We start from the raw sequence: 18,008 nt of genomic DNA on the forward strand, positions 1-18,008 counted from the left end.
GTCAATAGCATCAAGTTGTTGTTTTGTTGGTTTTTGTTGTTTTTTTTTTGGAGGGGGGTTGCTGAATAACAGGGATGTGTGCGTGAGAGAGAAATGGGGGCTGGGGAGCTCGTTCCTCATCAAGAATCCTAGAGTGTCAAAAATAAACACACTGCTGGAGCCCAGTTTGTGAGGTTGGGTGCTGGTGGGAGGTTTTGGGGGCTAGCACAGCATCCGCCCCTCCACAACACCCCTCTGGCCCGGCTTCCAGAGAGGGAACAAAGCTCTGGGAACGATTAATCAAATAGCTTAATAAAAAAAAAAAAAAAAAAAAAAAAAGAAAAAAGTATAAATCCCCGAGGGCTGCGTGGTGCTGGTGGTGGTGCTGCTGCCGAGGAGCTGGCTCTGAGACAGCCACCGGGAGGGACGCGCCAGCCCTCCCCTGCTCTCCTCTCCTCTCCTCGCCTTCCCTCTCCTCTCCCCGAGCTGCTGCCACACTTGGTTCATTCCAGCTGCAGAAGCTCAGAGCCTTCCATGCGGTGGGATTTTTTTTTTTTTCCTCCTCCTGGGCTGAAAAAAATTAAGGGGGAAAAAAAATATATATATATATTTATATAAAAATCACAAGCCTGACCCGCTTCCCCCCCTCGCCTCCCCCCTCCTCCTTCCTTTCTCCTCTTCATCCAGCCGAGCCGAGGACTATCCCAATCGCCGAGGGGAAGGAAAAAAAGGGGGAAAAACCCAACAGCGACAAACCAGCAGACACCCAGCACGCCCCATTCCTGCTGCTGCCCTTTGACATGCAACCTTCCTTGGGATGGGAGCAGCCGGGATGCAGCTGCAGCTTCGGAAGGCACTGGTGGAAATTGGGGATCGTGGCTCTCATGACGGCGGAGGGGAGCGCCTGGAGCCGGGTGCTGCTGCTCTCGCTGGGGCTGCTGGCTGGCTCGGCGATGGGTGAGTGCCTGGGCAACTTCTGCAGGAGCATTGCTCATCCATCCCCGGCTCCTGCGGGGAAAGCACTGGCCTTGGACCCCCGGGCGGGAAGGGGGGTGCGGGGTGTGTTGGCACTGGGGTGGTGGCACTGGGGTGATGGCACTGCTGTGTTTGCACTGGGGTGATGGCACTGGTGTGGTGGCACTGAGCTGTGTGGCACTGATGTGTTTGCACTGGGGTGATGGCACTGGGGTGATGGCACTGCTGTGTTTGCACTGGGGTGATGGCACTGGCGTGGTGGCACTGAGCAGTGTGGCACTGGGGTGGTGGCACTGGGGTGATGGCACTGAGCTGTGTGGCACTGTGGTGTGTTTGCACTGGTGTGTTTGCACTGGGGTGATGGCACTGGCGTGGTGGCACTGGGGTGATGGCACTGAGCAGTGTGGCACTGTGGTGTGTGGCACTGGTGTGTTGGCACTGGGGTGATGATACTGGGGTGGTGGCACTGGGCTGTGATGGCACTGGGGTGATGACACTGAGCAGTGTGGCACTGGGGTGCTGGCACTGGGATGTTGGCACTGGGGTGGTGGCACTGGGGTGATGGCACTGGGGTGGTGGCACTGGGGTGGTGGCACTGGGGTGATGGCACTGGTGTGTTTGCACTGGGGTGATAGCACTGGCGTGGTGGCACTGAGCAGTTTGGCACTGGGGTGGTGGCACTGGGGTGGTGGCACTGGCGTGGTGGCACTGAGCAGTTTGGCACTGGGGTGATGCCACTGGGGTGGTGGCACTGGGGTGATGCCACTGGGGTGGTGGCACACACTGCTCTGGTGTCTTGGGCACAGCACTGAGGGTGTTCAATTCAGACCTTTGGAGCTGCATCCTTCGGGAGCAACAATTTTTGAAGTGCTGGCGTGTGATAAAGGGTGGCTCTCTATGATCTCATTCCCCTTCTCCGGTGGGTCAGGTTTGGGCACGGGCGCTGGTGATGTGCAGGATGACTGTGAAAAATGCCAGCCCTGCTTTCCCCTCTGTCTTTCCCTGGCATCTTAATTCATGATTTCACTACTCTGCTGCTTGCCTACAGCTGATAAAACAGATTTCTGGATGCCTTGCATGAAGATGGAAGCACTTTCCTCCTTTTCCTCCTCTTCCCAGCTGAATATCTCTTATATATGAGCTCGTTGGCCTCAGCATCCTGGTTTTTATGAAATATGCATGTTTGGGCTTGAAAGCAGAAGAAGACTTGAATTTGGGGGCAGTTTGCTTGTGTCTCCTACCTTATTTCCGCAGCTGCCCTTGCAGCCAAAGCAGATCCAGGGACTCAAGTTTATTTCTGGTGTAAACAGCAAATATTTAGGGACTGTCCTTCTGTGTGTGTAGGAGGGGGAAGAGTGGGAGAGCCGAGTGCTTGGCAGTGGCTGCTCTCCACACGGTGCAGTGCCCCGATTTCCAAGAGTTTCCAAGTCCCGTTGTCTTGTCTGCTGTATCCTGGGCTGGAGGAATGTGTGTTTGGGTGTTGATGTGTATGAAAGCTCCTTGGGTTTGGGGGTGGTTTTTTTTTTGGGGGGGGGGTGTGGAACTTTATCTGGAATGTGAGACTGATTTTATTATGTAAGGCAGGTTTCCTTTCGGGGGCTTGGGGATGAGGATTAACTGCTGCTCCTGAGCAGTCTTGCAGGGGAGCTGAACAGTTTTGCTGACTGGGAGGATCTGTTAGGAAAGACTGGAAACCCACCCAAACAACCTACAGGTCCCTAATAAAGGCTGAATGTTGATTCTGGTGGCGATTTTTCATCTCTTCAGCATGAACATTCAGCCTGTGCACAGAGGAAAACCATTCCAGCAGCTTCTCTTGAGCTTTCCTCATGTGAGCAGACTGATGGAGAGATACCTAAATCTCAGATTTACTCTACCAGGGGCTTACAGCTTTTTCTCTTTTTCTGAGCTGTCTGTGTCTTATTCATACTGGATCTTCCAGGCTTCATTCTGTACCTCACTGAGCATTTAATCCTTTCTTCTCAGGCCCCTGGTCCCTCCTGTCTGCATTTAGAGTTCTCTGTTCTGGATCCTTCAGCCAGAGGTTGATGCTCTGGCTTCTTTTGCTTTGTGAGCAGAAGACCTGAAAAAGCTTTTTAGACCTCAGATGGTTTTTTATCTGCATCAGAGCCAGAGGCATTGATCAATAAGTCCTCTCTTTAGATTCTGAAACCCCAGCAAGGATGTTTTTGTGAGAGCAGGGTGCCAACTTCGGTGTCAGTGTCTGGTGCTGGGTATGCAGGGATGCACACGCAGGGAGGGGAGGCAGCCGCCCTGGCAGGGTCACGGTGGCTTTAGGGTGTAATCCCAGGAAATCAGTTCAGCCTCTGCTGAACCCTGAACCCCTGTGGAACAAAGTTCCAAGAGCTCCAAGCTCTCCCGTTCTAGGGTTGTGGAGGGAGCAGTAGCCAGGAGTTCCCATAGTGTGGCAGCAGAGCCGTGTGTGTGGAGCTGTCAGCCAGGAGTTAGACAGAAAAAGGGGGAGAAACCCTGCTCCCATCACATCAGCTGGGCCCTGCCTGCAGTCCTGCTGCCCAGAAATGGCCTTCTGAAAAGCAGCCCAGAGCCTGTGGTGCCCTCAGGTGTCCCAGGGCAGGATAAGGGAGCTTCCCTTGGGAAAGGATGGGCTGGAACAGGAGGGAAGGTGGTGCCTGGTGATAGGAAGTTTACTGTGGGCATGGAAGAGGAAGTGGTTTGTGAGAATCCCCCTTTCACTTTGAAGGCTGCAGTGATGGTTTCACAGGGATAAGATGGGCAGAGGGCACTGGATTTGCCTTTGGCTGTGGGTTGATGGTGAGCCCTGCCTGGCCTCTCCAGTGTGATGATTCTGGAATTTTGTGTATTGATTGTCAATCAGGTGGGCACAGCAGTGCTGCTCACCCCTTTCTGGTGCTTTCTGAGCAATCAGCTGTGCTCCAGCACTGCAAGGTGCATTAGGGGCATGTGTAGGCCTCGTGTGTGTGGTTAAAAACAGATAAAATACATTTTAATGGCCTATTCTAAAAGGGTCTTGACACCATTATTTACACACTGTGCTTTATTAGTCAGCACCTTGCTTGGTACTGGGTTAAAGGAGGATGCACCAGCTTGAAACACCAGCTCACCAATTTTAAACCCCTGTAATTTTCTTTTTTCTCAGTGGAAAACAGGCCTCTCTTCTGAAGAGTGGACGAGCAGGAAGCTATTCATGAATTTTGTTTATGAATTTAAGATGTGGGCAGGAACAGAGGGCAGAGGAGGTTTCATTGCAGAGATCTCCACCTGCACTGATAATTCCACTCCCCTGAGGGACCACGAGGGGTTAAAGAACATTCCCTGTTGTCCTGCATTTTCAATTAGGTGTGGACCAGTGCTAGAAATGGGAGGAGAAGGTTCAGTAGGAGGTGCAGTCAGTAAATCTGCTGGTTCTGGATCAAACTTGAATTCCAGACTTGAGCTGGAGACTTGTTCTGTCCAGAGGCACACTGAGAACATGGAATGGGATGTAGGAAAACCAAAGTAGATTCCCGATTTAAATAGCAGTTTAAAGCCACATGTAAAGTGAATTCATCCCTTCAGTGTGCTTCTCATTTCAGCATCCTATCGAAATTGGCCCCTTTAGTTCCTGTTAAGGATGTTTTGGATCCATCCATGAGCCATCCTTGCTTGTGGAAGGTGATGTTGGGTCCTGCTGTGGGTAAATGTAGGTTAGAGAGCACCTGTGCATCCATCCGAGGTGGTTTTGGGGAATTAGCTTAAAAAAAGTCCAGTAAGTAAAATATGATTCTGCTCTTTCTGTTGTTCAGACAAAATTTCAAGGCTGGTGAGAAAAGAGGAGCTTGTGAGATTCCAGGAGTTCTGGGAGCACTGAGGGGTCTCTGATGAGCCTGCCCAGCTCCCATTAATAAGCACGGAGGCCTAACGAGCTTTCCTGAGCCCAGAGCGAGCTCAGGGGATGGGGCTGCACCACCACCATGTGCATTTATGCTTTAAATCATCCCTTTATTTTGTTCTCTTGTCTTCAGTCCCCACTTGTGAGTTCCCAGTGAGGAACATCCACATCCAGCAAGTTTCCCCATGGAATTGTGTGCCCATTATGAGGAGGGGGAAGAAGAGCCCTTGCTGAGCTGTGGCCAGGACTCTGCTGCAAGCTTTGGATGTTGGGCCCACAATTCAGGGAATCACAGAACCATTCTGACTAAAAAAGACCTTTAAGGTCCTGTCTGAGGGAGCTGGGGTGGTTCAGCCTGGAGGAAAGGAGACCCAGAGGTGATCTTATCACTGTTCACAGCTCCCTGAAGGGCAGCTGGGGTTGGTGTCTTTCTGCAGGCAGCACTGACAGAACCAGAGGACACAGCCTCAAGCTGTGCCAGGGGAAATAGAGGTTGGATATTAGGAAAACGTTTTTCAGGGAAATAGTAAAATACTGGAATGGTCTGCTCGGGGAGGTGGTGGAGTCATCATCCCTGGTGTGTTTATAAAAAACTGGATGTGGCACTCGGTCTATTTGTGGTGTTAGGGCTGGGTTGGACTCGATGATCTTGAAGGTCTCTTCCAACCTGCTGATTCTGTTGGAATCCATCACCAGCCCAGCACTGCCCATCCCACCTTCTGCCTTCCATTCCTTGTACCGATCCCATTGGATGGAGCTGAGCTGGAAGTTGTTCCTTGCCTGTCACTGTTAGTTTTTTTTGCTGTGGCTGCTGTTGCAGCTGAAGAACACCTCAGCCCCAGCCTTCCTCTCCACTGAGCTGTGCCTGTCCCCTGGAGCCTCCCTGGGAAATGCTGGATCCTGCAGAGCTGTGCCCTGGGAAATGCTGGATCCTGCAGAGCTGTGCCCTGGGAAATGCTGGATCCCACTGCTCCCACCTGCAGGGAGCAGAGCTGGGTGCTTGCTCCTCTGCTGCTGCCTCCCCCTGCCAGAAGCTCCTGTCAGACACCAGCACGTGGAGAGGGATCCAGGATCCGTGGATCTGCGGTCCAGGTGTGGCTGAGCTGTTGATCAGGGGATGTCAGTGCTGTGGGGGATGTGTCCTGGTGCAGAACTGAGCATTCCTCCCTGCTCTGCACCCGGGGAATGGTTCCTGCTCTCAGCCACTTCCACCAGCGCTCCAGGGATTTCCAGCCATGGAATTACTGCATGGTGTTTGCTGCCCTTCTCCGGTTTCCGAGAGCCCAGCTGGGTGGGAAATGCCAAATTTCACAGCTGTGCTTCTGTTCCTGCTGCTGCCCCCCCAACCCCTGCCAGAATCTGGCCTGGATCTTGACCAGAGGAAATTGTTATGATAAAGTTCAGGGTTAGCTGGGGGCAAGGTCAGGCAGCCTTAACTGGTTTTGAGCCCAAAGCATTGCAAGAAAAGTCTTCTTAACTCTGTTTTTATCAGGAGTATCCTGAGACACAGGGCTGGAGTACATTTTTCACAGGCTTTAGTGAAATTATAACAAAGCTCTGTTTAGCTGAGTGGATCTTAAATAATACTTCTTTACTCTCCTCCATGTTTCTAGGCATTGGGAGGTTCAGAAACACCATGAATAGGCCTAAATTTAAATTAGGCTTTTTTTTTTTCCCAACAGAAAATAGGGCAAATTCAAATGGAAGGGGAAAGATAAGACTTTAAGGGCTACAAAAAAAGGAAATGATTAAGTAGTGAAGATTCTGTACTGCTGGAATTGTTGAGTGCAGCATTGAGCTGTCTCTTTGACATCCACAGCAGCCAGAAATGTCAGAGGTGGTGGGATCCCATTGATTTGCTCTAATATCCTGTGAGGAATGATGGGAAGGGAAAGGGAATCAGGCTTTAAGGAGAGTTTAAACCAGGTGAGGCTTTTTGCTCCACCTGGGAAGAGGTGGGAACCGTCCATCCTGCCTGGTAACCGAGGATTTATGGTCCAGCTCAGTATTTTAATTTCCACTGCTCGTTGAAATGTTTCCCTGAAGTCAGTTTAGTGAGAGCTCCAGTGTGCAGTTCATCCTTGTCCTGGAGATATTGCAGGACAGGAACCCAGCAGGGAGGCCCTGAGCCCACCCAGCCTCTGAGAGCAGTGAAACCCTAACAAATGTTAACAAGTGATAACAGAACCTCAGCCAGGTATCCAGAGGTTTCTTCCAGCCCAAACCACTCCATGGAATAATTCTGCTTCATGGAGTGACTTGCACGAGGTTGTTAGGGGAGTTTGGGGCAGCTCACCTTAACCACAACACTGCTTTTGCCAGTTTGTTCCTCAGTTCTCCACTAAGAAACATGAGGCTCCTTGCTGTGAGGTGATTCCAGTGCAACTCCAAGGTTATTTCCTGCTCTCAGGAGAAGGCACTTCCTATGGCTTTCAGTGGAATTGGGATATGGAGATGGCCCCAGTGATAGTAGCAGCGGCAGTTCTGTGTGTGCACAGTGTTTCTGGGGGAGTGCAGTACAGTACAGTTATAAAAACTGATGTTCTCTGCTTGCCATAAACAGGATGCAGTGCAGGAATCTGCAAAATCTCTGTGCTGCCTCCATGCTCTGCAGTGGTTAACGTGTAATTGGGACAATCCCATTGATTAAAGGAATTAAATTAACTCTGTTTCAGTGTCTTGGCTCCATGGACGCAGCCAGAATGGAGACTGCAGGGAGCTTGGATGAAATTATTTTACACCTCCCTTGCATGGAAGTGGAAGACTGTTTTTTGGGTGGTTTTTCCTCTTTCTTTAATGGGACCTCATGGTGGGTTGTGTGGTGTTTCTTCTTTCTTCCCAGTGTCAGGTGCATTCCCTGGCTCAGCCCTTTGCAATGTTTTCCTGTCCTTCCAGGGCACAGGCATCACCTGTAGGAATAAAGTCCCTGGTTTTGAGTGCACAGTTGAGTTTGATGGATGGAAAGAGAACTGGGGGCTGTGTCAGAGTCCTGCTGGTGCTGGTGATTCCCAAGGGGGCAGGAAAATTGTGGAGTAAGGAGATGTGATGTTGTGACTTCCACTGGAAGAGGATCTTGGAACTGCGAGGGCTGGAGCAGCTGTGGCTGCCAGGGAGGTGTGGGATAAAGGAGTAATCAAACAAATCAAATCCTGCCCCATTGCTGACTGCAAAAATCCGCTGGGAAATGAACCCAGTGTTTGGGGGGTGAAGGTTTGCAGAGGTTGCAGGAAGTGGAACAGGGAGTGGAAACAGCCGTGCAGGCCGTGGTGTTGGTGTGTGACAGTGTGGTGTGATTATCAGCAGTGTCATTAGCTGGGAGCTGTAAACACCCAGAACTGTGGGATCAGTGAGGCTGGAAAAGCCCTCCCAGGCCATCGAGTCCAATCTGTGCCCAATCCCCACCTTGTCCCCAGCCCAGAGCACTGAGTGCCACCTCCAGACCCTTCCTTGGACACCTCCAGGGATGAGACTCCACCAGTTCCCTGGGCAGTTCTAATGTCTGACGGCTCTTTCCATGCAGAAATTCCTCCTGGATACACCTGGAGGTGGCCCTTGTGTGGCAGAGAGAACATACCAACAAGTATTGTGTGTAATTCTCGAGTGCTGTAGGAAAGAGGTGGAAATCACAGCCCAGAGGGGCTTTCTTCCAGTGCTGGGAACTCTTGCTTGTCAAGCAAGGATTGCCTTAGGAAAACACACAAAAAAGGCCACCAGTGGCACCAGAGCCAGCCTGGATTGTATGAGCACTCCCTAGGCAGGGCTGGAGCTGCAGCCAAGTCTTCACAACAAAAATTCTCAACCCTTGCTGGCACTTCAGCTTATTCCTTTGTTAATCCTGGGTGTCCTCGGAAGACAGCTCCTCTTTCTGTCCAACCAGTAGGAAATCTACAACATGGTGAATGTTATCCCCTTCCCTCCTTGTAAAAAGGCATTTCTACTCCTGTTTCAAGGCATTTGTACTCCTGTTTCATTCCTGGGCAGAGCAGTGGAGGTGCTGGAAGTCAGGGAAGGTGGGAGGCAGAGGAAGGCCTGGCCAAGGTCACCCAGCAGGGTGTCAGCAGAGCCAGGAGCAGCCTGGATGTCACTCCTGCGTCATCCCACACTGAGCACCAGCACGGGAATGTGATGCTGCAGCTCCTGAGGTGGTTTTTGAGAAGCCTTCCTGCTGCAGATGAGATTGGAGCCGTGTCTGTGCAAAGGCATTTCACAGTGGTTACACTGGAACAGAACAATTCCTGCATCCATTTATCAAAATGTCTGTGATTTCCATTTCCAGACAGATAAAACAACGGTGAATCCCAAATAAAGGTGTCTCTGTCCAGAACACTTTTAAACAAAAGGAAGGGAAGATTTGTTCCTCTGACCTCTGGAATGGGAAGACTGTTCTGTCCTGGAGAAATGGCTTTATTTGGGTTTCATCCGCCGGCCCTGGTGCCACCTACAATTCTTCCAGTGTAGCACTTTACCTGTTCCTCAGCTGTCACTCAGTGTAGACCAAAGCACGGTCACAGCCTGATAATCGTGGCCCCAGCTGCATTAGAAGGTGCAAGAAGGGCTGGAATAGCCAAGAAAGATGAGTTAATCACAGGCAGAGAATTAACCACAACTGGGGATTTGCTGCTTCAGTGCTCTCCTGTTATTTGCACACTCCCCTGACCTGCAGGAGTTGGAGCCCGGTTCCTGCTGCTTCCCATGGCTGGGAGCACTGGGGAAGCCATCAGGGGGTGAGCCTCACTCACTCTGGTTCCCTTCCCCAGCCCTAAACAGCAATAAATAGAATTTGCAAAATGTTTTACAGATTTATTCTGCAGAGAGAGATCTCGGGGTGTTTGTGAGGAGCTTTCAGCAGGTACAGATTACACGAGGTTGATTAACTGCACAACTTTTATGTGCTCTTGGTTCTCTCCCTTGATTGCGTGGAGTGAATTCAATCATTTCATGTACAATTTGGGATTAATTGTGAATGACATTTTGAGGTGAAAGTTGTCTGTCTGCTACCGAACTTTAAGTAGTATTGTCAAAAAAAGGCAGGAATCAAACCAAATGCAGTTTCTGTTGCAGGAAGGATTTACACAGCTCTTATAATTCGTACAGAATTGCCTCTACAGTTTTTATATGTTTTGATCCATGTTTTATGGAAAGACTGCAGATTTTAAAAGCAGTGTGCTCACTAGAGATGGAAGGTGGGAGGTGTGCACTGAGAATTTGCCAGAAACATCAGGGAAATGGATCCCAGTCTTTAGCAAACCAGACTATTGGCAGAGAGGACGGTCTGGACCTTCTGATTTTAATCTGCCAAACACTCTACCTTTGAAGCAGTTACTTAAATTATGTGAGCTCCAGCTTCTTGTCTATGGAGGGGGAAAAGCAGTGCTGTACTAACAGTATTATCTAATTAATTATGAAGAGGAATGCCTGCAGGATGGCAGAGATCAAATGGAGAACTTGTTTCCTTGTTACGGTTCCTGTTATTTATCAGCAGTTGATCAATATTTTGTTTAGTTAATTTAGTGAAAGCACAGTTTGAAACAATAATTTTTATATTTTTTTGGTGGCATTTATGTCATTAGTTTTGGAGTTGGATGGCCTGAGGTGGAGCTTATTCCCTGAAAAAACAGGAGGAGTGGAATTTTAGCTACAAAAAATTTGCTGAGGAGCTTTGTGGTGGGGAGTGATGTGGTGGGGTGTAGTGGCTTACATGGGGTCACATCCTGTCCCCAATCCTTCTTCTTCCATTATTTAAATCAATGGATCCCAGCAGGATTCTTCCTTCTTCTCACTGCTGTGGGAAAAGGAGGCTCTTCACCTTGCAAGGGCTGTGGGGAGCTGGTAAAGTCAGGGGTACAGAAAATTGCAGCTCATTGCTCCTGTGACAAAGGCACAATTCAATGTTCCTTTCCCCTTTATCCACCAAATAATAACACCCAGAAAAATACATTTCCTCCTGAAAAGGGGAGGAAAATATCCCATCCTGCAGAAGGATAATGAAGCTGGTGCTTTTCCAAAGGTGATGCCACTTTTAAAGATGCTCCTTGCATCCCACAGCATATTGTTTATGTCCCTCTATTGTTGTTTTGTCTCCATTAGGGAAAGGTTAGGCGCAGATCCTGGACACTGGGCAGCTGTCAGCAGCATTCCCGAGGGGCTCTCATTAAAGTTAAGCACCACTTGGGCTGTTAATATTAAAATAAGGTCCACCTGCTGGAATAATGAAGGGTTTGAAGGATGAGGAGTTTGTCTCTCCTTGTGCAGGGACTTTTTTTCCCAGTGATGCCTCAGGATTTCAGTTTTTCTATTCTTCATCTATTTGTAACCCTGCAATTCTTTAGTGTGTAACTCCAAACTCCACACACAGTGTGAGCTGCTGCTTTCCCATTTGGGTCAGACTCTCCAGCCCTGGCAATCAAGGACACCTCACTGCCTCAGGCCCCCAGAGATGGAAACAAAAGGGAGTTGGGGGCAGCAAACTTGGGGTAAATGACTTCATTACCTGAAGCTGGAATTGGGAGATTAATCCCAATGTGCAAATGGCCCAAACTTATAAAAGTGTGAAACCCCTGACCCGTGGTCCATTTTGGGTGCAGCCCCTGGGGGGCTTTGTGTGCCTGAAATGTCCCTGGAGGCCCCTCAATAAACAGAACTGCTTTTTATTCCCTGGATTCTGTCTGGCCTCTGTTTTTAGGTGTCCCCAAAAGGCATCACCAGTGTTGGGCCTTTCTTCCCAGGGTTGGGTTTAGCACAGCCCTGTACTCACCAGAAGGACAATCTGCTCTCCCTGAGGGCTCCACTTCCCTCTCTGCAGGCTCTGGTGTCCTGTCCTGCAAATTCTGCAGCTCTTCAAAAAGTGTTAAACCAGCTGAATTGGAATTTCTCTACTTTTCTGGGGGCTTTAATGAAAATCTGCTTTAAAAAGCCCCATCAGAGCTCCTGTGCTGAAGGAACAAGGTGTGGAATATCCCCATGCTGTCAGTAGAGCCCAGAGGTAAAGCCCAGGGTGGGTTTTGAGTGAAGTTCTTTGGATTTGATCACAAAGGGAGAAATCCTTCCCTGGGAGGGTGGGGAGGGGCTGGGATGGAATTCCCAAAGCAGCTGTGGATCCCTGGAAGTGTCCAAGGCCAGGCTGGATGAGGCTTGGAGAACCCTGGGGTAGTGGAAGGTGTGGGATTGGATGAGATTTAAGTCTCTTTCAACCCAAACCACTCCAGGATCCTGTTCTTAACTTTGCCCTGATGTCTCACTGAACCACGGCCCTTCTCCAGTGGCACAGGCAGGGCTGGTTCTGACCCTGGGCAAGATTTAAGGTGGAAAAACCAACCCTGCGAGGTCCCTGCTGTTGTCACCTCTTGGTAAACACCTGCACTTCTTCCTACTGAATTAACTAATTCTGTTTAAAAAGAGCAAGTTCATTTTGCTGGATTCAAAATACCGGCTTTGGGGAGGCTCTGTCATTTGTTCCTCCTGGGAGCACTTCCCAGTCTTAAATTAGAGAACAAATTATGACCTTTTTTTGCCCAGGAGTCCAACTCTGAGTGTTCTTACAAGGAGTTTTTTGCCTTTTCTTCCATGAAATGCAGTTAACAGATGAGACTTCTGACAAAAAATCCCCAATTTGAACGTACAAGTCGATTCAATTCACCCCCTGTTGGCTCCTTGATTGAGAGCTATGTAGATTGAAGAAGAAAGGTATTGATCTGCTTTGGGGATTGAAAACTAAGATGAAGTACAATATGTCTGTGGGTGAAAATGAGGTTTTAAATGGATGGAGGAGGCGAGAGAAAAATAAAATGCAATGTAATGTTAAAGAGAATTCTGGGTTTCTCTGGTGGTTATATAGAGGTGGAGAGGGCACAGGATGCAGAAATTGTACAAGTCATGGAAAATCAGTGCCTGGCGCAAGAGTTTTTCTAAATTGGGTCAAAACAGCACAAAAAACCCTGGTTTTGGGCTATCAGAGCATCCATCATCATTGCCAAATTCTCTTTGGACAGAGGGACGTTCCTTGTTGAACAGAGCTTACAGCTTTCAGTGCCCACGGCTGGTCTTTAACATCCCTTCCAAACCATTCCACGATTCTCTGAAATAATCAGCGAGGTCTGGCCATTGTAAACGTGAATCTCACGTCTAAATGGACTGAGAAATTCAGCATAATTGAAATGTTTCACTCTTTCTCCAGATAATCTGGAGCCTTTTGTAGCTATTATTCTTTGGGGCATGTGATGGGCTCGTTTTTTTGGTTCATTGGGTGAAGTGAATTATTAACTTTTATTTATTAACTTTCCTCTGTACTGTCAACTCCAGGTGACTTCCATTGATTGCTCAAGGTGACAAGGAGGCATTAGGTAATAAATATCAAGTGCTGCAATACTTAAAGGAAGTGAATATGAAAGTGCTGTTAACGGAATCAAGTAAAAATTGGATTTATATCCTAACAAAAATTCCCAGGAGAAATTGCTTTCTGTTGGGCTCTTTTTGTAATTCAAATCCAATCACACAAGTGTGAGCTGTTGTAATACAATTGCCTGGCAGAGGGGTTTGTTGGAAGATCTCAGAACACTCGTAAACACACAGAACATTTCGTTTTGCAGAGCACGGGGAGATGAGAATGGTGGTGCAAGAGTGAAGGGCTTTTAATAAGTGGAGTCTCTGCTTGTTCAGAGTGATATTTTTAATTTACTTCAGATCTGGAGGTGTAAGATGCTGGGGATGGCAGTGGATGAAGTGGTTTCTTCTGTTTTGGCTGCTGCAGAGCTGCTCTGTTCTGAGCCCTGGGGGCTAAAAAGGGTCTGTGGCCTCTCTGCTAGCACCAGAAGGGGACTTGTGGAGCTTCTGGGCTTTTAGGGAGTAAAAAATGCATGAAAATACAACCTGGTTAATGAATTGATGTGTAAAATCTAAGTTAGAATCCAAAACATGGTGGGGAGGGGGAAGAAACCCCTTGGAACTCGCTCGGAGCTTAGCACAGATTTACTTGTAAAGGAGCTCTCCCAACTGTGCTCCCTTTAAACCATTGGATCCCCATCAGGGAAAGATGGAATCGTTGATATTGTGACAATTCCAAGGGCTGAGGGCTTGTGAATTCTTAGGGAGATGGGATTTGGAGCCCAAAATCTCCCTTGGACCTTGAGGGAACATTGAACTTTACAGCTGGACGCAGAGCTCCAGTGGAGAGGGAATTTGAGCTGGTTTTAAGTGTCCCATGGTGACAAGGTGAGACCAATAATGAAAGGTTTTCATGAGGAATTCTTTAATTTTGGCTCCACTATGACTTGGGATGGATTTCACCTTGAACCTTACTTCACCTTCTTTGATTTTTATTTTCTTTTTTGAGATAATCCTAACACCTGAGGTGAAAATGCTTTTGAGCCCCCTGGATAAACCATTTAAATGCAAATATTATTTTACTGCAAAATAATTGAAATACAAATTGAAAAATTTGTTTTGGCGATAATAATTAACACCTTGTAAATGAGACTGAGTAAAATGCTGCACATGAGTGGGAGTCATTTGCAGACGCTGGGTAAAAAGTTTTTCATCAAATTACCTTCTGTTTTCTGTGTTTTAATTTGAATTGGGGGTTGAGATGATCTGTGTCATTTTTACAGATATCTGCAGTGGAAGTGAGAAAAAATGAAATCTTCACTGTGTTCATCTTAGAGAGAAAATAAGAATAAAATTTTCAGAAGGTTTTGAATCAGGCTGAACATTTTCATTGAGGCTCAGGCTCCCAAGGGCAGGATTTTCAAGGATATTTAGATGCTGAAATAAGGTGGGTTTATAAGGGAAATGTGGCTGCACAGTTCAGATGGGGTTAGGAAGGCTCCAGAGCATCTCCCTGCAGTTCTTGTGTTATAAAATATTTAAACATGGGGCTCTGAAGTTCCTTTGGAAAGGATTTGTGAACTTGGGTTTGATTTAGTGGCACTTGTCACAAAGGGGTCACCTGGTCTCTGACACCTCCCTGTGAATCCAGGGTCAGTCAGAGCCTCCCAGCTTCCAGCTCTGTGCCTTAACCACACCTTAAACTGTATTTTTTTTGAGGGTAACTCTTGGTTTGACAGATAAAGTGCAGAGCAGAGGAGCTTTGAGGTGCCTTCCCAGCCAAACCATTCAGCATTCTGTGATTGAATCCAAGGGCACTGGAGGAGCTGAGAGGCCAGGAAGGGAAGTGCTGGGAATTCCTGTGAGGCTGTTCCTCACCCCAGGATCTGCATTAATTGGTTAATTTAGCCTGTGGAGTGCTCTGGAGATGGAAATAGTTCCCGAAGTGCCTGGGGTTATTACTCTGCTGACAATGGCTGTGGAGAGGAGTGGCGGCGCTGAGGGAGCTGCCCAAATTGATTAAGAGACAATTCTGAAAGGGAGAGTTTTGAAGGAAGGAAATTACATCCCAAGAAGATGCCATTCTGGCTGAATATTGGGATAACTGTGATTCCTGGAGCTGAGCAAATGATTCCAAAGGATGGTTGGTGTGCCCAGGATTCCTGCTTCCAGCAGGGATTGTGCAGCTGTGGATGTTCTGCAGGTGATTGCTTTATGTGGTTAATGAGTGACTGCTGGAAGTGTGGGAAGCATTGGGAAATCCCATTTGCTTAGGTTTGTTTGGAATGTGGAAGTCACAGAGTTTGAAACAGCTCTTGTGAAATCCAAGAATAATCTGAAAAAAATCCTGGGGTTTTCTGGGTTATGAATCGTGAAAGCTTCAGTGTGTAGGCAACTCCAAAGGAGTTTTCCAGCAGAAATGAGGAAGAGGTGATAGAAGTTTTCATGAGGTGTTGAGGAACCTTTGTAGGAGTGACTGAGGTGGTTTGATGTCCTGGGCACAGGAGAATTCCAAGTGGGATGGGAATTCTGAAAATGATCAGAGGTGTATCCCAGAGGAGTGAAAGCACACTTGGCCTGGAAAAGAGGGAGGGGATCAAATTATCCTCTCTAAATACATCCAGGCCAGGTGTAACAGAATGGGGAGAAGTGTTAAACAGAAAATGTTGGTTTGGAAAGAAATGCTCCCCAACTCTGGCTTTACCCCGAATTTGTGCTGTTGCTATTGAAGAAGCTTCCTGCACATGCTGGGGCTGCTTCATTCGGGTGTCTTGAAAAATCCTTGATTCCAGGCACATGGATGAGCTGCTCTGCTCCAGGACATGCCTGCAGCCTCTGGCTTGGCTTAAAACACTTCTGTCACGCTCATCTTTGTTGTTGGGCTGCCCTGGGCTGACTTTAGGTTCCAATTCAGGTTCCAGTTCAGGTTCACATTGGGTGTTTGAGGCTGATGGACAGGAGTGATGGCTCTGGGCTGAGTGCAGCAGTTCTTTCCTTGTTTCTCCTGCTGCTTCTTCCACAGCACTTTCCAGGGCTTCAGCAGAAAGCCTCAAGCAGCTGGAGCTGCTGAAATCCAGAAGCAAGAGTGTTGCAAAGGAAGGGAAGGAAATAATCCTTGACTTTATGACCGCAGTGGGAGCTGGTTTGTGCGTGGCCAAACTGTCACTGACGGCTCAGCATACACAGAAATTTGTGTGTATTTATAAACCCAGGGGGGTTTCTCCCTCTCCCTTCCTCTCCCAAGTCTTGTCAGGAAGCGCTGGAGCTGCTCCCTGTGTGCCTGTGCTTAGCAACTGAGCCTGGACACGTCAGAGCACCAGCGGCGATGCTGTGACCCCGGCTGCCTCTGGAATAGTAATTTGGGATGAACCATCGTGCTGCCACTTTTCCAAGATTTCCAAAGCCTGGTGCTTCATTCCCTGACCTTCAGGCTTCCTTGAGCATTCCCAGCAGCTTTCTGCCCCTGCCCTGCACACAGCAGCTCAGCTGGGAGGGGAATGCTGTCAGGTTGTGCGGGGCTCTGGAAGCTTTGCCAGGAGCTCTCCAGCCCAGCCTGTGCTCGGGGTGAGGTGAATCCTGTGGATGTGAACAGCTCCCGTGACACAGCTCCATGATTTCACCTCAGATCTGAAGCTTCTGTGGTGCCATAGGAGCCAGACTTGAAATGTGGGACATCTCTACCATGAAACAGATTTGCTGAGAAGTGGAGAGGGCAGAAACCTGGGATTGTGTTTAAAGTCTTATCTGGGGCTGCTTAATTTGATTTTTAAAGCGTTTAAAGCACAGGTGTCATCCTGGGGCATTCAGGTTTTTTGTTTGCTTGGGGTTTTTGGGATATGACTGTCTGAACTGCTTTAGCCAAGGTACCTTAGAGCCCTGTGGCGGCCCAGTGGGCCTGGCAGAATGACTGTCCCTTGTTCTCATGCAAAAGGCATGAAATAAAGTCACTTTTGTCACAGGACAGACACACATGTGGTTAAATGGGGTCCAGCAAGGAGCCAGAGCAGCCCAGAGGAATTGGCTGGCTTGCTGTGCCTGCAGAGAGCTCAGGGGGTGTGTGCTGGGCTCTGTGCAATCCTGAACACGTCTGGATATTCATCCTGGACAGATCAAAGAGTATCTGCCATGCCGAGGGCTCTGAGAGCACTGCCAGTGCCAGACTCCTGCCTGCTGCCTCACAAAGCTCCTCTGCTGTCACTGGGGAAGGAGATGGAGTGTCAGACCCTGGCAGGGAGCTGTCCCTTCACACCAAGGGACGTGCAGGGACAGCAGCCAGGCCCTCCTGTGACCCTGCAGTTCACCCCAGGCAGGGCAGCAGGGGTGAGCTCCTCTCAGGGCACTGCTGCTGCCTGTGCTGCCTGCAGAACGCTGACCTAGAGCACAGCTGGACAGAGTTAACAATAAAGTAGGTATTTATTGAAAAGTCTTAAAGGATATACCTTGGGCAGTACAAGAGTCTGGCCAGGGCTGCACCCCAGATGGACCTAAAAATGCTCACAAAATGGACAACTGCTAATGAGGTCTCACATTTTTATAAGTTTTGGTCCATCTGCATTGTTAATTGTCCAATTACAACTTCAGGTTATGAAGTCCCATCCTTCCTGTTTTCTCTCTTCAGTCCACCCTTGTTTCTGCTTTTGGGCCTGAAACTTGTAACAATTGTCCTTGGTATCAAACTAGAAAAGGAATTGCTTTGTCTGCCTGCTCTGTGAAGAGTAACTAACTTACACCAATACTCAATGTGAAGCTCAAAACTACACACCTGGGCAGCGCAGAATATGAAAAATATTAAAGGTAAAACTTAAGGCATCACGTGTGCTGCTGTTCCCTTGTCCCAGTGCTGTGATGGGATCCCAGCAGGAAC

The 18,008-nt window shown here is 48.5% G+C and overlaps 1 protein-coding gene across 4 annotated transcripts in view; it reads left to right on the forward strand.

The window, feature by feature from the left end:
- The first annotated feature begins 348 nt into the window (after positions 1-348).
- CSMD2 (CUB and Sushi multiple domains 2) overlaps positions 349-18,008 on the forward strand; it is a 274,223-nt gene continuing 256,563 nt past the window's right edge. For 2 of the 4 annotated variants that reach the window (XM_086863203.1, XM_086863206.1), the window contains exons 1-2: positions 349-518; positions 667-936. In XM_086863203.1, the coding sequence (XP_086719329.1) occupies positions 780-936 (157 nt within the window). In that variant the 5' untranslated portion in view covers positions 349-518; positions 667-779. Of the gene's footprint in view, positions 519-613; positions 937-18,008 lie in introns of those variants that run through there. The other 2 variants (XM_086863204.1, XM_086863205.1) reach the window with 2 other exon arrangements.

The sequence above is a fragment of the Cyanistes caeruleus genome, chromosome 26, assembly GCF_971803275.1.
Source record: "Cyanistes caeruleus chromosome 26, bCyaCae1.hap1.1, whole genome shotgun sequence".
In the NCBI taxonomy this organism is placed as follows: Eukaryota; Metazoa; Chordata; class Aves; order Passeriformes; family Paridae; genus Cyanistes; species Cyanistes caeruleus.